This window comes from Furipterus horrens, unplaced genomic scaffold (assembly GCF_987537825.1).
Source record: "Furipterus horrens unplaced genomic scaffold, mFurHor1.1.pri manual_scaffold_16, whole genome shotgun sequence".
Classification (NCBI taxonomy): domain Eukaryota; kingdom Metazoa; phylum Chordata; class Mammalia; order Chiroptera; family Furipteridae; genus Furipterus; species Furipterus horrens.
Genome location: NW_028327186.1, coordinates 12,385,570 through 12,406,819, shown reverse-complemented (window position 1 = coordinate 12,406,819; position 21,250 = coordinate 12,385,570). Strand labels below are relative to the sequence as shown.

The window sequence follows — 21,250 nt, the reverse complement described above, 5'->3', positions numbered from 1 at the left end:
AAGAGGGGTGAAGGCTGAGGCCCTGAGTCTGTGCAGGGGCCCCACACCCAGGGAGCCCAGTGGCTTTCCAGGACCAGCCCGATCTGACTCCTAGCGCCGCTCAGCCCGCCCACCCGGCTACACCGGTCTGACCATGTCCTCCTTAGGCACGCCTCCTGCTAATCCCCAACCCCACCCCGAAACCAGGGTCAAGGACAGGTTCTTCCTTCCACACCCGGATCATCTGTGGCAGCTGGGAGACAGAAGGATGGACAGAAGGATGGCAGGCGGGGACAGAAGGACGGACCCTCGGAAAGGAGGGTCACGGAGCAGTATTCTCCTGCCTGTTTTGTAGTACCAGCCCCACAGAGTTTCTGCTGCAGAGCCGGACACCTTGCACCCACCCCATAAACTCAGGCTCACAGGTTGGGGTGGGGTCTGTGTTCACCTGCTCACGTCGTCACCCCCCAGCCAGGGGCAGGGACCCTCCTCCCCTGGCCGGTGACACACGTCTCACAGGCCTCAGCATCCTGAGGGGCTGTCCCTGCCCTCTGCTGCTCCCAGCGTCTCATGCTGTCACTCCGCGCGCTCCGTCGTTTGTCATCGCGCGCCGGGTTTTGTGACCGCTGGGTGACGCCGGCCGCCCCAGTAAATTAAAAGCATCAAGAGGGCGGGGAACTCAGCTGGGTTGCTGGCTGCGGGTTCCGCAGGGCCTGGCTCGGTGCTGGGCTGTGGGAGGGCGGGGAAGGCTTAGGCGTGGGGCACATGGAGATTCCCTCTGAGTGCAGGGACGTCCCAGCGGGGGGCCATGGGCACCTTTGCGAGCATCACCTCCCCGCGCACCTGTGCACCGTGGCATCTTCACAGTATCCCTCCTCCCCAGCCTGGGAGCCCCTCCTGCAGGAGAGAGGGGGCTTCGTCCCCAAGGTGGAGCCTCAGGGCTCTGCACCCAAACGTGGCAGGTGGGAGGGGGCGGATGCTCAGATCTTCAAGAAGGAGATGACCCCGATAAAACAGAACGCGGGCGACCTATCAGGAAGTCTGGGAAAAATCCGAGACGCGGGGTCCGGCGTGGCCGGGGAGGGTCGTGGCCAAGTGTGGCCTCGTCCCCTGCCCCCACGGTCTTTGTCCTGTCGCCAAGCCACGCTCGCTTGCTGTGTGGCTCCAGGAAAGGGGCCGAGGAGAGACTTGGCTCCTGGAGGGCCGGCGCCCAGCGGCCCCATCGCTGCCCCTGCACCTCAGGCTGGCTTCTCGGCACCTCGTAACTCGGTTACAGCCCCGTTGGCTCAGGAGGAGCTGGTGGGGAAGCAGAGCCTCCGTGTGCCAAGACCCAAGCCCAGGGCCTTTGCTCCCTGGCCTGAGCTCAGGCAGTGGGGTCTTCCCAGGGAGGGGCGAAGCTGGCTTCCACCTGGGATCCTTCTCCCAACAGGAAGGGAGGGAGGCCTTGTCCTGCTGCCTGTTCCCAGGGCAGGAGAGCCCTGGCGGAGTTGACCAGCCTGGACCCCGCGGGAGCGGAGGCCACGTCGGCAGCTGCTGGCAGCGGGGAGAGCGGGGCACCTGACCAAGCAGGTGCTGGGCCTGGCCGGCGGCGCCGCGTGCGCCAGGCGGGGACTTCAGATGCTCTGACGGTTTGGCTGCCTGAGGGTGCAGCCTGCTCTCAGAGGGGGAGGGGCCTCTCCGGCAGAAAGAAGGGGGAGCAGGGTCCCCAGGCTCAGAGAGCAGGTGTGGCCTCCTCCGAGGGCCCCAGTGGACTGACTCTGCAGGGTGAGGCCACTGAGCGTTCTGTGCTCGGCCTTCCCCCAGCTGGTGACGCCTGACACACTCACACCCTCCCTGTGGCTTCAGGGCCCTGTCGGACTGTGACCCCCGCCCCCACCTCTCTGCTGCCCTCCGGACCCTGGAGCCACCCACACGGCCGCCCACTGCGCGCAACACAGGCCCTCGGCCCTCCCTTCCTGCCGGTCAGGGAGTGGCCAGAGGTGAGTGGGGTAGGTAGCTGGGGGCCACTTCATGAGGGGCCCCAGATGATGTGAAGGGGTTCAGAAGGGCGTAATCAAGCTCCGCCCTGGAGGAAGCCCTGTCCGGTCCGTGCAGGGCGGGGACAGGAGGAGGAAGAGGCTGGAGACGGCCGCTGGTCAGGAGGGCAGCGACAAGGTGCCACGCTAGGCCCAGGCCTGGAGGGAAGCTGCTGGGGAGGAGGTGCCCGCAGGACTCCTTGCGGACGGCAGAGTCCCTGAGCAAGGGAGAAAGGAGGCCAGTGTTGGGGGCAGGAAGGGGCCCTTGTCCGAGTCCACATAGTCCCCCAAAGGACCCGTCCGCTCCCGAGACTAGCGGACCAGCCAGAGCAAAGACGAGCCTGGAAACTCGGGCCGTTTGCAGCCTAGAAGAGAGGTCCCCCTTCCTGGTGACATGGATTTGGTCATGAAGTCACTCAGCCTCTGGGACAGGGTGAGGGGTCAGCCAAGACAGTACGTGGCCCGAAGCCTGGCAGGTGGAAGGCACTCAGCATGCCTCCTTCGAACCAGATTCAGAACCTCTGGGGATGCCCTGGCTGTTTTCAACACGTGTTTTTGGATATCAGAGACGTGTAAACTATAACCAATAGCAGCACTGGCATTTGTTCCGTGTGGAGGACAGCGGTTTGTTTTCACAGCTGGGGAAGTGTGCCGGCCCCGCTCGCAAACGTGTCCTCTGGCATCCCTGTCTTCGCGTTCAAGCGTGTCTCTGAATACTCCTGCCCCCAATTCAGAGAAGGGCTTCACCCCTGTGCTCTCAGGTCACGGCACACTCAGAGTTGTCCTCACGCGCCAGGCTCTGGAGAGCAGCCAGACAGGGTGGTGCCCCCTCACGCCCGGCGCTGGGACGCGCGTGTGCACTGCGGAGCGTCTGGAAGCTCTTTATTTGGTTTTGGCCTCATCTTTGCTCCCACACGAGCGGAGCTGTAAACACACAGGAGTGGCTCCTACAGATGCTCAGATGGCCCACAGCCCCACGCTGCATCCACGGTACCACATGGCCCCGCTCCACCGAGCCCTGCCCGGCCCTGGGGCACAGAGTGAGCTGGGCCATCACGCTGTCTGTCCTTAGAAAGTCCTGGCCACCAGAGGCGGGACTGTAGCCGCCCAGTCCCTGAGAATGGGGTAGAACCCCACTTGGACCAAGGTGTTGTGTCAGAGAGCAGCAATGGCCGCCTAAGACCGCAGGAGACGAGGGCTGGGTCACTCCTTGATGGGCTGAAAACTAAAATTTTTTTTTTGCTTGCAAGTAATAGACATTAAATTGAGCTAAATTTGGTAAAATGGGGGGGGACAGCGTGGGGTTGGAGTTATTATAAGGACACAGGGTCCCCCAGAATCAAAGGCAGGTGTGAAGCCAGGCCAGAAGAAGGGACTGGAACCGGGAGGATGGCACTCAGCCTTGTTTGGGGCATTTGTGATTGCTGGCCCAGTCAGCTTGGCCCACAAGTCCGGGGTCTCACGGAACAAACGTGGCTCCGGGAGGCCCAGCCGACTCAGGGCAAAGAGTTGGGAAGACGCAGAACCCGGGGGTCCTTGAAGCCCTGAGAAGGCCCCGACCCAGGTTGAATGGCGAGGTTCTCAGTAACAGGCGTGGCCACTTAGGAAAGCGATCACCACGTCACGCCTGGACTTCAGATGCCAGCCTGAGTGTGGAGTCCTCGTCCCTGCGCGCCCCCACCTCCCCGCCCCTCCCAGGCTCGGGGACAGCTGTCTGCACATGGGGGGGCTAGGCAAGTATGCCGGTTGGGTCCTACGAAACTGCATTTTTGTGGATCACGGTGGTTGACTATAAACAGTTTCATACTCTCCAAACCAATCCCAGATACTGGTATGTTGAGCTGAATTGGGACCAGCCCCGAGTCTTCACGGTGGGACCTGGAGCAAGTCGTGGCTCCATGGCTTTGAAGGTCGCTCCCTGCTCCAAGGTGCTAGAAATATCACCTCCAGATTCAATACTGAGAGCCAGCTGGCAGGGACAGGCGGGGGGAAGCAGGGGTCAGAGCGTTCTGGGTTCAGGTCCCAGCCAGGCCCCGTCCGACAGGCCCTCGGTGAGCCCGCGGGGTCTGCCCTGAGCTGGCAGCGCTACCTCCTCTTTAGCCAGCTTTTACGGTGAAAAGCAAGGAATAACTTTTTCCAGCGGAAGCCTCTGGAAGACCTTAGGCAACACAGCCAACTCGGGCTGATCCCGGGCCAGCATCCTGGGCCACAGCTCAGCTCCATGAAGGAGGCCAGAGCCCGCAGTGGGGACGCTGCTCTGGCCGGGACCCAGGCGTGGGCCGCAGCCCCGGGAGAGCAGCCGAGGTCCCGGGGGCGCCTCCATGTGCAGCAGCATCTGCTGGGCAGGACGCCGAGGCTGCTGTGTGCCCAGGGTCCTGGCTTCTGAGGGCAGGACCCTCTCAGGAGCCTTCCTCCGCGTCGGCCGTTGTAGCAAACGTGGCTCCGTCGCTGCTGTGCCCTTTCAGGAGCGGGTCTGGTAACGACGGGCGGCTGGCTCAGCGCGCTCGCGTGTGTCCTCCCTCGCTTCTCTCCAGCCTCCCACGCTGGGAGACGCTGCTTCCTGCCACTCACGGGGGCTGTAGCCGCACACGTGGAAGAAGGTGACTTAGAAAGTCGAGTGGCCATAAGATAACGCCATACCGTGTTACGGAGCCGCTCCTCTCTTAAAAACGACCTGCAGAGATTTTCCAGAGTGGCAGAGCCGCCCCGAGGCACCTGTGAGGTTTCAGCCCAGTGCCTTTGCAAACCACAGCTCCTCTTCGCCAGCTCGGTATCACTTAGGACGCGTTCGGTTCGTGCCAGGGACCCTGCCAGTCGCCTCGCGTGGGTCCCCACATTATTCCTCGCAGAGGCCACTTGAGGAGGGTTTTTAGTGATGGCGGACCTAGGGGAAGGTTTGGCACAGCTGCTGAGGGGCAAGGCTGGGGCATCTGCCCCCAGAACCACGTGCTCGGATCCCAAAACACGCTGCGGAGAGGAAGCCTCCTGCAGCAGACGGCATGCTGGCTCCTTCCATTTGTAGAAAGTTCTAGAACCGGCTTTGTTCTGATATGTCTCGCCGGAGGCGTTGGCAGGGCAGGCAAGGGCGCAGCTGGAGGGGGCTTGCATCACCTGGGGGGGTGCATGCGTCTGGCTCAGTTAACGGACACCTGAGGGCTGTGGGTTCCATTATGTGTACATTTTGCATCAGAAGATTTTAAGAAATGAAATGAACGTTGGAACTCCAGGCCATCAGAGGCTTGTGGCCTCTTCAGGGGGAGGTGCTCCGGGTGCGGCGTTTGCTTTGAAACGCATCCGAAAATCAGGGGTGGATTTTGAGCGGCTCGAGGGGTCGACACGTGACCAGGAGAATCCAGCAAAATGTCGCCGGTGGCTTCCAGGTCATGGGCACGATGGTGTTCGCTGTGAAATTCCTCCAACCTGGCTGTGTTTGAAAACGTTCCCAGTGAAGGGTTGGGGGGGTGGGGGAAGCAATTATATGGAGTCCAGGGGTGCCCTGGTGGTGAAGCCGGGGTCCCAGAGCTCGGGGCTGGTGGGTGAGTGTCTCCAAAGCAGGACCGTTAGTTTTGCCCACTCTGTCACAGCCCCCGTGCCCAAGGTCACCCAGGATGCAGGCCCCGGACTCCTGGTTTCCAGCCGCCCCTCCCCATCGGTCCATCAGAGCCCGTTTTCTTCCAGGGCTCGCCGACCTTCGCTCCGAGGCCGCGTGTCACACCTGCGTGCGGGAACACAGGTGACCGGTCCCAGGTGCAGGAGCTGGGGGCTCCCCGGGCAGTAAAACTGCCTTGGTGGGGCCTCCGCCTGGCAATGTTTCCCTGAGGTGTATTTGAAGTCGTGGGAAGCCACAGTGGTTTCTACAAATAAATAACCTGAAGGAGCCAAGCCCCTCAGATCAAAGGAAGAACGCAGCCCAAACGTGAACCCAAGTGAGGCGTGGGCTTTCGAGGGCAATCTCCTGGGCCGAGGGTGGAGCAGGGAAAGCGTATCTGCTGCTGAGCAAACATCCCCCGTCTCTGCCCTTCCTGGGTTTGTGTGAGCCTGTGAACTGGGGCCGGGAGGAAGGCTGTGCCGTCTGAACTGCTGCCAGGCCGGCCCCTGGCATCCCAGCCGGCTTCCAGGAGCAGCAGGTGCCAGCAGATGGGCCTCTCATGGTGTCCACACCCGGGGGGCTCCCTCGTGGGCTGTGGGCCTGCCCCCCGGGGGTTCTCACATGAGCTCTTCGACAGCCAGCCTCCTCGGCCCGGGGTTGGCGCGGCCCACCTGCTCCACGGCAGTGCTGCTGGGAGACGGAGAGCCGGGGAGAAGCCTCAGGTCTGCCCCCACCCCCGGCCCCAGCAGCAGAGGGACGATCAGGTCAGAGATGCTTCAGAAAGGAAGCTCTCAAAGTCGCGGGCCCGCAAGTGCCCGAGGTGTGCCGGGCAGCAGATGCGGGGTCTCAGAGTGCTGACACCGCCATCCCGGGCTAGATGGGAGCAGCACCATCAGTGGGCACCATGCCCCCCGCCCAGTGGCAAGTGAAGAAAGCCACCAGGACAGTCTGGGAGGTCTTGCCCGGAGGGCTTCCTCCGACGGGACGGGGTATCAGGAAAAGCCTCTCCGGGAGCAGGGCTTTTACGGAGACCTAGGGATCGGTGGAGTGGCGGACGACATTCCCAGCGGTAGGAACAGCATATGAAAAGGCCCTGGGGCAGAAGGGGGCTTGGCATCGCCAAGGAGACGGCCGAGAGGCCCCGGGGCAGGAGCAGAGACTGCTGCGTGTGAACGCAGGGGGAGCCGGGCCCTGCGGGGCCAGGGACAAGTTAGGACGTCATTCCAGCTGGCGTGGGAGGGTCGAAGCGAACACACGTGCAGGCCGCGCCAGCTGGTGTGTGGGATGTGGGCTGGGTGGGGCCGGGGAGCAGCCGTGAGGTGGCTCCTGCAGAACCTCACAGGAGAGAAGCGCAGATGACGTGGGGGCAGGGCTTTCGTCCTTCCTGCCGTGGGCCACCCTTCCTAGAGACGCGCGTGTTAGCGGGGCAGGCAGACTCTCCTGCCAGGAGAGTGATGTGAGGCCCCATTGATGCAAATGGACGTTTTGAGAGCAAACAGACTTGTAAGGCAAGTAACCTTCGTCTTGCCTTTCCCTTTGGGCCCCTCATTAGGTTGTTTCCATAGTAAATATCAAAACACAACTCACATTGGCTCAAAAGGAGCATTACCGGCTGGTGTGAGCGGACAGAGCGGGCGGAGGACCCGCTTCGGGCGGGGCGGGAGCTGGGCGCCAGGCCGGCCTCTCTCTCTTTCTCTCTGGGCTCTGCACGCCTCTGCGCGGGCCCCGTTCTCGGGCAGGCTCCCTCAGAGTCTGAGAGCCGGCCGCCTCAGCAGGGCCACACATGGTTACGGGACCGGCCCTGGCCCAGTCACGGCAGCCAGGGAGCGGCACGAGGCCGGGTCACTTGCCCACCTCGGGTGCCAAGGGGGGTGGCTCAGCCCCACCTGAACCAGGCGCCGGGAGTCGGGGAGAGGTGGATGTCAGAGGAAGAGTGAGGTGCCGGAGGCAGGGCAGGGGAGGCAGGCACGCAAACCCACTGATGTCCAGGATGCCCCATCTCCATTTCTATGGAGCACATCCTCCCACCGGGCAGGATGACTGTTTCTCCTTTTGCGCAAAACTCAAACCGCGTCTGGCCCTTGTGGTTCCTGAAGACGCCACCCGCTCCGCGTCCTCGGAGGTGCCGGGAGACCCCACCCCTGGTGCGCTCTTTCCAAAAAGAAGGCTGCCGCGTCTGCCACATGGACAGGATCCAGGCCGAACCCGTGCCCGGAGCCCAGCATGAGCTCCATTATGTCACATCTGTGTGTTTTCTTCACTCCGTAAACATGCTGCCCCGTGGGGGCGACTTTCCTGCGTCAAGAACCAACGTCAAGCTTTTGAGAAAGCGTCTCTTATTCAGTGAGGCCCCTTCACCGATGACGCGGTTCTGCCAGTTTATCAGTGGAAGGGGCTAGAAGTCCCGTTTGCTACATTGGGCCGATGGTCCTCTGCCCAAGGCGGCGAGCAGGAGGCAGAGGAGAAGTGGTGGTCGACGGGGACAGGCGGGGCTGGGGCGGAGGAGAGGGGAGGGATCAGGAAGGACAGGTCGGCAGTTATAAAACCAGCACCGGGAACGCTGTCGGCAGTATGGGGGTAGCTGTGGGTGGCACCTGGTGGGTACTATACGTATCGGGGGAGACTTCATAAGTTATAGGGCATGTAAAAAAAGATTAGGAAAAAAGCACGCATGGCCCCCTCTCAGGGCTGGAATAACACTGCTCCTCTCGCTGTGCAGGTGGCAGGCCCGGGCCCAGGCAGCTGTGGCACGTCCCTCCCTGCAGGACGAGGAGGGACCCCGGCGCCTGCTGTGACAGCAGCCAGCAGAGGCAGAGAGAGACTCTGTGGCAGGCAGCATCCCTGCTTCCTGCTTCGCTCCGGCCGCCCCTCGTTCCTGCGAGACCTGGCGAGTATGGGGACTGAGTGCAGCGGACGGGGACGGAGCTCCTGGAAAATACTGTGAGGACCCCGAGTGCTCCCCTGCACCGAGCGTGCCGGGGTCCTTCCTCCCCAGGATGCTGCTGAGGGCCGTGGGCCAGTCTGGGCCATCAGGACCGGCAAGGGCAGCGGCCACAGCCCTCAGCCACCGGCTTCCTGCGGAGACGCCCTGCGCTGTTCCCCGCAGGCGCTTGTCCCCGTCCTTCCACGGCTGGGACTCGTTTCTCAACAGTGCCTCGGCAGCCGGAGAGGCCAAACCCCGACTGCAACACCAGAGAGCTTTTGGGGGCCAGCAAAAAAGCTGTTCCCCTTGGCGCCAGCTCCCAGGGGGAATGTGAGAACCGCTCGGGAACCCCGTCGGCAGCCTGGTTCTGGGAGCTGCTGTGTAGACAGAGGCAATGGAGGCCCCTCTCGGGCAAGGAAGCTCGCGGACCGCCCGCCCCCTCCGCCACGTGGGTCCCCATCGAAGGGCGGGGCCCCGCCTCGGAGGCATGGCAGAGAGCTCCTGGAAGTGAGGAAGAAGAGATGTGAGCACAGGCCCTCCCAGTGGAATTGTCTGTACGTGCACCCAGAAAGTGATCTTCCCGGTTGCTGGAATGGGAGCTGTGATCTGATCGGACGGCGTCAGAGCCCCAGAGCCTGGAGTTGACCGTCCTCTCGGCACCTGTCTGGGCAGGCCCAGAGGGACACCAACGCTGTCCCGAGGGCCCCCTGGTGGCCCCACCCACCTCGCTGCGCAGGGACCTCCCCCTGGGCCCACCTGAGGGCCAGGCTCCCACAGAGGAGCCCCTGGCGATCTGCGGCTTCTCGGCAGCCAACGGCAAACGACCTTTGCTTTCCCTACACGATAGACTTGAGAGCAGGGCTCCGGCTTCCCCGAAGGACCACAGAATGCTCTTGTCCCCTGTGTCCCCTCCTTTCTGTGGCAAAGAGCATGAAAGCGGACACTGCTCCCCCGGGGTCGTGGGAAAGGCGCCGTTCCCAGATTGCGAGGCGTGGCTCCAGCCGTCCGCGGAGGCACTAGAATGGGCCCTGTTGTTCTCTGCCGATCAGGCCTGAGGACACCGCAGGCATTGACTCTGGGAGGACCGGCCCCTCCCTCCCAGGCTCCCCCTCAGACCCTCCTGCAGCGCCCGCTCACAGAGCGCCCAGACCGCGCTTCACCTGGAGCGAGAGGTCAGGGATGATCAGCTCGGTCCCCGAGCGAGTGCAGAGGAGGTGTGAGACAGATGTGAGCCGCGCTCTCCGTGTGGCACAGCGACAGGCAGGCTCAGGGGAGGCCCCGGGGACACGGGCGTCAGCCCAGCCCACGCCGTCTGCATGCCACCTGGGGCTTGTGACAAAGGCCTTTCTCCAAGTGACATTCTATTCTGAAAGGGCAACCTGGCATCTTTTTAAAAGAGTTCCTGCCTTGAGGTTTATCTAGACAGATTCCCTTATCACCTTCAGCCTGAGTAAAAGGCAGGGAAAAATGAGTGGCTTTAGTAACTCCCTCTCTCATAAAAATAAATCTGGAGTCCAGGGCTGCTCGGTCCTCCGCGAGGCGGGAGCCCAGGTTCTCTCTGCCTGCTTGGCGGTCCTTGCTGCCGGCTCCCCCTCCATGGCCCAAGGTAGCTGCTGAAGATAAGCCATCGTATCTCTATTCCGGCCAGCGGGGAGGCTGGACGACCCCCTTCCTGCCCTCCCTTAAGACTATTTCCTGAAATTCACACACTACCCGTCTGCTCTGGTGGCCAGAGCTTAATCCCAAGGCCACAGGTAATGGGAGAGGCGGGAGAAGGCAGCCTTCCTGCTAGGTGGCCATGTGCCGGGATAAACATCCGGGGTTGTTTTACCGAGTAAGGGGGAGCGTGGATATTGGGGGATTCGGCTACCTCTGCCCTCACCTTTCTCTTGGATAGGTCACGGGAGGGTTGATAACACATAGGTGTCAAATTCAGGATTTCATTACGACTATCAAGACTTGTTTCAGAAACATAGACAGATAAAGATGGTGTCCAGGTTAGAAACCAGCCAGTTTACATCCTCCTTTTTCAGATTAGGAAATGGAGGCCCAGAGAGGTTAATAAAATCAGCTGAGATCACACAGCAAGTTAGTGGCATCTAGCTCCCAGCTCCTGTCAGAGGAACCATTTTTGTTTTTCACTGTTTTACAAAAGAAAAAAGAAAAACGTCATAATGACGGGCAGGGAGCGGAGCATCTGAGATGAAAGCCCACCGGTCGCAGGTGTCTGAACAGCGGGACGCAGGCGGGACGATGGCGGGGCCTGCATGCCCTGACCTGCCTGCGCTGAGGCACGCGGCGGCTGGGGACGCTGCCCTGGCCCAGCCTGCGTGTGTGCACGGGGCCCGGCCTGCGGTGCCGGCTGTGCAGGTGCAGGGGGACACAGGGCTGACCCGCTGTCCTTGCGTTGCAGGGAAAGCTCAGCCAGGATGGGCCTGGCCGGGAGGCAGGACCGCGCCTTCCCCGCGAAGCTGACAGTCAGCTGGCTCCTCAGATGGCTCCTCCTCACTGGCTTCCCCGGGACCATTACCGCAGGTGAGCCACGTGGAGCAGAGGAAGCTAGCTGTGTGGGGGGGGGGGGGGGCGGGCCCTGGGCTCTGAGGGTCCCTGCCAACTTCTGCATCGCAGGCCCATCTCCTCCTGGGCTTCCATCTCATGCACAAAACGAAGGGGCTGCACTAGGCTTGGGGGTTGCAAGCTTAGTGTCTAGAGGAGCCAGGCACGTGGCAGAAGCCGGGGAATTCGGCCAGGTGGGGACTGGGGTCACCTGGGACGTGCAGGCTCTTGTAAGGGACACCCTCTTCTAGCTCTGGCAAATTATGACCCACTTGTAGGATCTTGTCAATTTTTAAGAGAAGCCAGGAATCTAGATCTTCACCTAAAGGCTCCCTACCGGTTAAATGTTGGCAGCCAGTTCCGATTGTACAAACGGCATAGCTGTGAGCCCTCGTGCCACAGAGAGGATGTCCGTGTCCGCGTCCTGCTTTCCTGTCCTGAGATCTGGGTACAGGGAGCGTGTCTGCTCTAGACGAGGTGCAGATCTGTCTTTATGATCTCAGGATCAGCTTCTTCTTTGCGTGATTTTGAATTAACCTCCAAAAGCACAAGGGTCAGCTCAGCCGGGTACAGAAAACTGCGGCCAAATCACCCACAGCGGGGGAAGAGGGTGGAGACGGGGGACAGTTTTAAAATCCTGATTGGAGGTTTAGTAATCCTACCATCACCGTCGATGGCTCTGTTTAAAAACTCCTCTTCTAATTCATTGAGCCGGATGCTTTTCTCCAATAAGAAGAAAGGACCTTCCATCCTGTCATGTGTTGGTTTTTCTAGCCCACCGGTGGAAGGAAGTAACCTCTAACCTTCGCGAGTGAAGTCCCTTCCAGGGGATTCCTTGTAGAGTCTCTCCGAGCCCCTGGGCACAGAGTGGACCACCAACGTTCTCACTCTCAGGGCAGAACCATCAACAGTGTGGCCTGAAGCCGCCACCCGTTCTCCTGTCACTTATTCAGTGGACCTGCCCCACATGGCCCTGAGCCTGTGCCAGGAGCTGGGCTGGGTGTCCCTTTCCGGGGTCCTGCCCCGGGTGCTCCCGCCCGTCTCCTGCATCCCTCTCTCCTGTTGGAGGGCAAACCCTTTGGAAAGTCTGGCTCCCTCGGGTCCGTGTTTTTCTCTGACGTCAGGGGGGTGCACACGCCAGCCCTGGCTGTTCGTGGTCCAAGTAGGTCGGGCTTTTACTCACCCTCCACCGTTGCCGTGGTGACTGTTCAGTGAAGGCACTGACCGTTTCCAGCCATGGAAAGTGACCTTTCCTGAGAGCTAAGCACCCAGGTCCAGCGAAGGCGCTTCCATGCGAGGCCGCTGTGCTCGTGCTGCGGGGTCAGAGCGGCGGCCTGAGAGGCAGGCTGACGGCCTCCGGACCCGGGTGCAGAGCCCGACACGCGCACGTGGAGAGCGAGGGGCGGGCAGCACCACCTGGGAGGGGTGAGTGCTGAGACCCAGGCTTCTCCCTGTGCGTCTGGGGCGACTCCTCTGCAGCCAGCTTGTGGCTCCGCGCCTGGACCGTGGGTTCCCTGTGGGCCTCGTGCTCCCTGCACGGCTGGGGGGTCCTTCCTGTGAACCGACACCCCAGGTCCAAGGTGAGGGGGAGGGCCGCCTGGGGCCTCAGGTTTGCCTCAGCTGAAAGCCAACCAGCACGTGCCATCTGGAGACAGACCCGGGGGTGGCACTGACCCCGGCAAGCCCCTCAGGGGTGAGGCTGCAGAGCTGGTGACCCCCGGGGGCTGCAGAGCTGGGGACGGAGCAGACGCCTCCTGCCATCCTGGTGGCCCTGCTCTGCACTCACACGGAGAGGTCGCTGGTGAGCAGGACCTCTGTTCTCCCGTGGTTTGATCACGGCTTGAGTCCCCGGGGTTCACCGCAGCAGGAAGAGCAGTTTCAGGAAAACGGAAAATGTTAAGATTCTCTTCCTAGCGAAGGAGGCTCAGGGCCGGGGGTGGGACTGCTGCCAGACAGCCGTGGGCATGGGGCAGGGCTCTGTGGGGCGGGGGCTCCAGGACGGAGACTCGTCCCCGGACACGTGATGAACTGGTTCTGGTGGAGAGGAGGCGTGAGCCTCGGGGACACGTGGGAGCCCCCCGCTGCCTTCAGCCGTGGTCTCGCTCGGTGAGGTTGGTGTGCAGGAGCCCTGACGTCCCATCCTCCTTCCCAGGGGTGGCCGAGTGCCCCGACCAGAGCCCCGAGCTGCAGCCCTGGAACCCGGGCCGTGACCAGGACCACCGTGTGTCCATCAGCCGGGGCAGGGCACTCCTGCTGACCTCGTCTGCCACTGTGCACTCCATCCACATCTCAGATGGAGGTGAGCCCGTCCCTCCCCTGCCGCACGGCCTCACCGCTGGAGTGGGGTCCCCATAACTTCGGGCGGGTGGGACAGCATTGCGTGCTTGGGCTCCTGTTGGAGCATCTGGCTCGTTGAGATAGCCGTCGGCTCGGAGCACTTAGGAGAGGCTTGTCCGAGGTCCAGACGTAGAGGTGGAAGCTTTTACGGAGCGAAGCCCTTCTCCGCGCAGCGAGCACGCCAGCGTGTCTGCCTTGAGAGGCCTGCTCGCGGAATGCCGTGCGTGCAGGAGCGGCAGGAGAGCGAGCAGCCAGGGTGCACACGCGGCACGGCGGAGAGGTGGGGAAAGCGGGCAGGCGCAGGGGCGCTCAGACAACGCATTCCTGGCCGGCTGCGGTGGGACGGGGGCCGGCACGCCCGCGCTCGGCTGTGCCGCGGCCTCCGCCGCTGCTTGTGTCCTCAGCCCTCACCCCTTCCTGCCTCCTCAGGAAAGCTTGTCATTAAAGATCACGACGAGACCATTGTCCTGCGCGCCCGGCACATCCTGATCGACCATGGAGGGGAACTGCATGCTGGGAGTGCCCTCTGCCCTTTCCAGGGCAATTTCAGCATTGTTTTGTATGGCAGGTGGGTAGACAGTGTCCATGGATCCAATGCTACTCTTGGATCCGACTGGAGGGAGGCTTTCTAAAGGGGAGCGGGGGACGGGACGGCCAGGAACTGGTGTGAGGTGCAGTTATCACGCGCTGCCAGGTCGTAATCGTGAACAAGGCCGGCACCGGTGCTGGGGGTGAGCTAGATGGGCACGTGTGGCGTTTTACTGCTGTGCCCTGGTCCATACCAAGACACAGATGTCCACACCAGCCACTCCTCCGCCTCCAAGCGTGTCACGGCTCAGGGGGGCTCTGTTTACCTCATTGCTTGCAAAGGACAGAAAAAAGAAAACCGTGTGCAGTGTGTGCCTCTGGCTGTGCCCCGTCCTCCAGCCACTGAGGGCTGTAAGGAGCAGTAGCCACAATTGTGCACGGGTGGGCAGTCCATGTGCAGGTGATTCCACACGTGTTATGGACCAAACTATCAAGTACTTAGCATTGAGAAGACGTGCCAGCGTGTGAGCTAAAGCAGTGTGTTTCCACTTGGCCTTTTGGCCTCATGTGGCCTGGCTCCGGAAGATACAGTTGCAAGGCTGTTGCTCTTGACCTTGTGACATCACAAGTGTGGCCACCGTGGGAGTCAGGAAGCAGGAAAGGCCCCCGGGCTCAGCGTCAGGTACAGAGAGGCGTCGGCAGACTTGTGCAGCTGTCTTCTCTTGCAGGGCCGACGAAGGTGTTCAGCCGGACCCCTACTTTGGCCTGAAGTACATCGGGGTCGGTGAAGGAGGCTCCCTGGAGCTGCACGGGCAGAAGAAGCTGTCCTGGACGTTTCTGAACAAGACCCTTCACCCGGGCGGCATGGAGGAGGGAGGCTACTTTTTTGAAAGGAGCTGGGGTCACCGTGGGGTCATTGTGCATGTCATCGACCCCAAATCAGGGACAGTCATCCATTGTGACCGGTAAGGTTCGTCTTCACTTAAACACACGTTTATGGAGCCTGCGCCCCGGCCTGATGCTGCTCCTGGTGCCGGAGTGAAGCCGCAACCCAAACACACAGAAATCCCTGGCCTCAGAGAGCTGCGTCGCGCCCTCCCCAGCACGGGCCCAGAGAAGCTGAATTGAACAGGACAAGCACACACACACACACGTACACGCAACATAATTTCAGAGCGTGATAATCCGTAATTCAGGGAGAAAAGACATAGTGAAGGGCAGAGTCACTAGGGAAGACCAGTTGTGTCAAGTGGTCGGAAAAGGGCTTCCTTGTCCTTTTGAGCTGGAGGCTGCATGGTGGGGCCGGGCCAGGGGTGGGGGGTGGGGGGGAGAGCACAGCAGGTGCAAAGGGCCAAGGGTGAGGGAGGGAGGGAGGGTCTCACACGCGGGAGCCAGCAGCGAGGCAGGCCACGCAGCCCTGGGGACACGAGCCGCAGAGGAGGCCACTGCCAGTGAAGCACAAAGTCGTTTTTTTTTTTTTTAAGATTTTATTTGTTTTTAGAGAGAGGGTAAGGAAGGGAGAAAGAGAGGGAGAGAAGCATCACTGTGTGGTTGCCTCTTGCATCCCCAACGGAGGACCCGGCCCGCAACCCACGCCTGTGCCCTGACTGGGAATCAAACTGGCGACCCCTTGGTTTGCAGGCCGGCGCTCAGTCCACTGAGCCACACCAGTCTGTGCTCTTTTTTCTTTTTTTTTAAGATTTATTTATTTTTAGAGAGAGGGGAAAGGAGAGAGAGAAACCTCCACGTGTGAGAGAAATAACAATCAGTTGCCTCTCTCATGCCCCGAACTGGGGACCTGGCCCGCAACCCAGGCCTGTGCCCTGACTGGGAATCAAACCGGCGACCTTTCAGTTCCCAGGCTGGTACTCAGTCCACGGAGCCACAGCAGCCAGGCTGAAGTACTGTTTCACAGCTGACTTTTCTTTAGGTAGGAAGAGTGCACTCTAAGGTAACGATTACACTGTAGTGCAGTCTTGGCAGGAACCTGTAACAGAGTCAGCGGCCCCAGGAATCTGCTCGCTGAGGGCGTCTGCGTAAAGATAATAGTAAACACGGAACGCACACACGTGAGTGCAGGCTCCAGTCACCTGAGGTTACCTGCAGGAATAACAGCGTAGGCGTGTGCCTGAAAGGGAGTGAGCGCGGGATTAGGCGGCGAGAAGCTGAGCGTGAGGGAGGGAAGGCAGGCGTGGGCATGTGGAGCAGTCACAGGGTGCTGGGTGCTCGCGGCCCGCGCCCCTGGTCCCTGGGGAGGGGCCTGGCGGGCCGGCCCAGGCTGTGCAAACAGTGACTCAGAAGCACCTCTCCCGCTAACCGTCCCCCAGCCACGGTGTTTCTTTTCCCAAATCTCGACTATATTTTCCTAGATTCCCTTTAGAACTATTTTGCCTGTTAAGTCCCAGGACAGATCCTTTTGGGATTTCCAATTTAATTGCACAAAATCTTTAGAGCTACGCGGGAGAGTTGGCATCGCTACAAAATGTGTCTTTCCTTTGTAAATTCTTGTCCCCAATGGTAGACTTTTCGAGATGTATACTTCATGGATGTTTTATGTGTATGAGTGGGGTTATCGGTGTCGCGTTTGAGATGCCCGTTTCTGCTGGAATAAAACTTTTCTCTGTAAAAGCCAGAGCCCTTGGGGCCTTTGAGTGGCATGTTGGTTGTTGCAGGAAAGACATGGACTTCACCCTGGTTTCTTTGGCTGCTGTGAGGACTGCTAAGTGTCCTCTCTCTGCCCTTGCAGGTTTGACACCTACAGATCCAAGAAAGAGAGCGAGCGGCTGGTCCAGTACCTGAACGCGGTGCCCAACGGCAGGGTCCTGTCTGTCGCGGTGAACGACGAAGGGTCTCGGAACCTGGACGACATGGCCAGGAAAGCGATGACCAAGCTGGGCAGCAAGCACTTCCTGCACCTCGGATTTAGGTACCGCACACACCCCCGCCCCCCCCCCCCACCAGGCTCCAGGCTGTGGGAGCCCCGCTGCCCCCACGGGACTTCCCTCTCCCCGGCCTCGCCACACTCAGGGGGACGGAGAGGGGCCTATGGCAGCTTGTTCTCAGAGGGAGCCTGGCATTTCTTACAAGCATGTTTCACTCTGCAAATGCCAAAGGCCCCTGTGTGTATGAGTTCCTTCACTCGGTGAGCCTGGCGCAGAATGGGGCTGAGCATCCGTGGTGTGTGAGAGCCACGCCCCCTATGGACAGCCAGTGGCCACCGGCTACCCTTTGACAGATGGGTCACTGCCCCGGGGATGGGCAGGCACTTGTGCAGAGGTCACAGGGAGCGTCCCTGACCCCCTCCCCCACCCCCCGGTGAAGGGCACCCGGCTGCCTTCCGCCCTGAGTTCTGGTTGCCTTACACTGAGCGCCATGCCCAGCGCTGGCGTGCACACACGCGCTGGCACGGAGAGGAAGCCGTTTGCCCTGCGGTGGCCTCACCTGTTTAGCTTGTTGGATCAGACCTCGGCTCCGGAAAGCTGAGGTCTCCTGTCCTGTGGCTGTTTGGAGACAGCGATGCCCTTCTCCTCTGCCCCGCAGGCAGCGGGCGAGGCGGGGCAGGTCAGCGCCGCAGTCCCCGGCCCGGGGCCAAGCCGCAGTCCCCGACCCGGGGCCAAGCAGCCCTCCCAGTGGGCGGGGGAGGGGCGCCTCGGGTCCTGGGGGGTGTTCAGCTGAAGATGAGTCGCACTTTAGTACCAGATGGTTCCCACGCCAGCATGCATTGTTTTATAAACCAGCAGGGCAGTTGGTTAATCTTCACCGAGAGACTGAACTGCAGGGGCCTGGCTCCCTAGGGCCTCAGCGCGAGGCAGTGATGAGGGTCTCGAGACCTGGCATCCGACTTGACCTGGTTTTGAGTCGGGCTGTGCCTCCTACGAGGTGTGACCGCGGCGAGTGAGTCACGCACTGCGTGGTTCCCGCACCTGTCAAGTGCGAGCTACGGGAGCCGCCTCCCAGGCCTGTTGAGGGGATTGAATGTGACAATGAGCATAGAATAAGGGCTTGGTAAACGTTGGAATTCTCCGTCCTTACAAACAAGAGCCACAGGAAGGACGGCCTTTGCCGGGGCTGGTCCTGGCCGTTCTATGGGCCGAGGAACTCACTGTGCGGGGGGTTTACCACTCGGTACTAAAAGCGCCTAAAATCAGTGCGAGACCTGAGACCGGGGCCTGTCATCTCTTCACTCGTCCTGGGGGCCGCTACTGAGCGGACGTTGGCGTGAGGCTCCAGGGCCGACTGGGTGCCCTGAGCCCTCGTGGGAAAGCAGCCTCGAAGGGGTCGGATGAGGAGAGAGGGGCAGGAGGCAGCAGGGGCTTTAGTCAGACCGGCAGGGGCGGGCGGGGGCGGGCAGACTCCCCGGGGCGGACGTGTGGCTCTCCTGAAGACAAGGGGGAGGACAGGCAGCAGCAGGGATGCACCAGAGCGAGGAGGGAAGGCTGGCAGGTGGACGCAGGAGGGCCTTTGCTCCATGCCAGGGAGCTTGGTTTCCATCCAGCGGGCAGTGGGGAGCCATGGGAGGACCTAGCCAGAGAGGGACACAGTCACACCCCCAGCCTCAACAACAGACTTCCTTTCCACGGTCAGGGGTCAAAATGAAAATCGCCAACGCCACGAAGGACCAAAAGCCGTGGCGATCTCACAGCAAGAGAGGGGCTGTACTAGGCATTTGGGAACAGGAGGAAGGGGTGAGCAGGCCTCCCTGCCCCCGAGCCGTGCAGGCTCCCCGCAGGGAAGAGGACCGAGGACTTTTCCAAGTCTTACACCTCCTCTCCCCGCCTCGCTCCCCATTAAGAAGAAGAGACATGTCTTCCCTCCCCCCTCCTGTTGCCGATCCCCAGGTGGTCAGTCCCTGCGGCCTCTGCATTGTCCTCGAGGCCCCGGGTGGGAGAGGAGTAAGCCTTCTCTCGGAACAGGTCCCACGTTTACCCGAAGGAACCAGAGCACTTGCTTCAGGACCTGTGGGAGCCTGGCGGGTGCAGGCAGGTCTGTGGGCTTGTTCGTTTGTGATTCATGCCTTGGGTTCGGCCAGGAGAGCTGAGAGGCTCACGACACACAAACGCAAGGCGGGCCGGGTGGGTAGGAAGCCCAGTGCTGGCGGGGCTGGGTCCAGGTCCCGTGGGGACAGGCGGCCCAGCCTGTCACGCCCGTCCCGCCTGCCCGAGGGCTGCTGGCCGGGGCTCCGTGTCCCGTCTGCCTCCAGCACAGGCTCAGACGTGTGATGAGCTGGACCTCTGCTGTCGTTCATTTCAGACACCCGTGGAGTTTCCTGACTGTGAAGGGAAATCCTGCTTCTTCTGTGGAAGACCACGTGGACTATCACGGTAATAAAAGGCTGGCGAGGGGCTGAATCCCCCCGTATCGCTGGCAGGCGCTCCAGTCTTCCTGCCGAGCGTGCTGACCCAGCCCCCACGCCCCGTGTGCCACCCAAGGGGCAAAGCCAACACTAGAAGGTCGATGGATGAGCTAGTACTTATGTTTTCAGAGCCCCCGTCACTGACTTTGTTAACCTGAGAATAAAAGGCCTTTCACAGTGAGAGGCAGCCCGCGTTTACTTGACATCAATAAAAATAGCTCTTTCGGGCTCATTAATTCAGGCCGAAGCCCAAAACGCGTTCCCAGGAGGAGGCAAAGGCGAGGGGTCCTGATGGGAAGGGCCGGGGAGCAGCTCCACCCACGGCAGGAAGGCGCTGTTGTCGGAGCAGGAAACCGCGCAGGGGCTTCATCCTCAGTGACGTTTCCCGTTTTCAGTCTGGGAGCCTCCCGTCCAGCCGTCACCGTACCTGCTCCTCATTCTCTTTGCAAACAGTCTTGGGCACCAGGATGCTGAGGCCCTGTACGAGGGTCGTCCTGCCCTGTTCTGACCTCCCAGAGGTCTGAGGCGTGAGACGCGCCAGGCAGCGCCCCTGGGATGGCAGCTCCAGTGCCATTTAAGCGACGCATTGTTTATGATTTTTCTTAACAACCTAATCCTAAACAAGTGGCGTCAGAAAGGCGGGAACTGGGACAGAACCAGCAGGGGGGATGTGTTGAGCTAAAAAGGCACCGTGGATGGGCCTTGGTGGCGGCAGCCGCCTCTGCCCGGAGCAGGGAACCAGAGGCCCGGCCAGGGCTGGCCGCAGGGAGGAGTTCCCACCAGAAAGGCCCAGGCCCCGCGGTGCGGCTGTGGGGAGTGCAGCTCCGCTCCCACCGCCGAAGCACAGAAGGGGCAGCTGCCCGCTTCCACGTGGGAAGGTTGGCCTGGAGCTTCTTTTTAAAGAAAAGAAATGCCTCAAGATCCCTGTGTGTGGGGGGCAGAGGGGGGTGCTTTCTCTGTCTTAGACTCACACCCCGCTGGATTTGGGGGTCTGTCTCTTGCTGAACATCTGGTCTCTGACAGGTCACCGCGGCTCCGCTGCTGCCCGGGTGTTCAAACTGTTCCAGTCGGAGCACGGCGAGTACTTCAACGTGTCTTCGTCCAGCGAGTGGGTTCAAGGTGAGGTGTCTGGGGCCGCCGGGTGAAACCTAACGTTGGGACAAGAGGCCGGGATGTGCTGTGTTTGCAGAACAGGGTTTTTTTTTCCTGCACCAGTAAGGCCACTGAGTGTGGCAGAGTCAACTAAAGTTGCATCCGGTCTCTTTAATGCCTCGGGCCACTGTGGCCAGTAGCCCAGAGGGATGCTTCTCCCTCACGGAGCACGTTTGCCATGCCGGGATGTGGCACCGAGCAGGACATGCAAGCAGGACCGCCAGCACCCGGCCTTCAGGGGCCCACACATGGGGCCGGCAGCAGAAGGCAGCAGTCCTTGAACAGCGGGTTCACACATAGATCCCGCTTTCTCCTTTTTGCAATAATGAAGGCTCTCTATTGCTTTTATAAAGGAAGGGGTGTTTCTCATTAAAAGTTGGGAGAGGCGGCCAGTTGTGCCCCAGCCCAGTGCAGCCCCAGACAGACGGCCCTCCCTCCGCTCGTGCCGAGGATGCTGCGGGGCTGCGCTGAGCCGGACCTGCCCCTCTTGGGCCTTCCTGTCCGACCGGCCCGTTGCTTTCTGCCTAGATGCGGAGTGGACAGAGTGGTTTGACCGTGACAGAGTGTCGCACATGAAAGGCGGGGAGAAAATCTCAGACCTCCGGGCAGCTCACCCAGGAAAAATCTGCAACCGCCCACTCGACATACAGGTACCAGCTCGAGACAATGGCGTGGTGGTTTTGGGGAGGACTCTAGGTCTCCGGCGTTCTCGCCTTCGAGGGGTGTGATTCCCGTGGCCCTCGTAGTGCACCGGCGAGCAGGAGACCGCCCTTCCCAGGTAACGACGGCTCACGACCGGCTCTGGCTGGGGCATGGCA

The 21,250-nt window shown here is 61.2% G+C and overlaps 1 protein-coding gene across 1 annotated transcript in view; it reads left to right on the top strand.

Annotated features, from left to right (window-relative positions):
• The first annotated feature begins 10,853 nt into the window (after nt 1-10,853).
• Nucleotides 10,854-21,250, top strand: part of CEMIP (cell migration inducing hyaluronidase 1) — a 40,730-nt gene continuing 30,333 nt past the window's right edge. The window contains exons 1-8 of the mRNA XM_090263857.1: nt 10,854-11,041; nt 13,215-13,361; nt 13,829-13,967; nt 14,656-14,892; nt 16,674-16,853; nt 19,178-19,248; nt 20,304-20,399; nt 20,961-21,082. Coding sequence (XP_090119983.1) covers nt 10,936-11,041; nt 13,215-13,361; nt 13,829-13,967; nt 14,656-14,892; nt 16,674-16,853; nt 19,178-19,248; nt 20,304-20,399; nt 20,961-21,082 — 1,098 coding nt within the window. The 5' untranslated portion in view covers nt 10,854-10,935. The remainder of the gene's footprint in view (nt 11,042-13,214; nt 13,362-13,828; nt 13,968-14,655; nt 14,893-16,673; nt 16,854-19,177; nt 19,249-20,303; nt 20,400-20,960; nt 21,083-21,250) is intronic.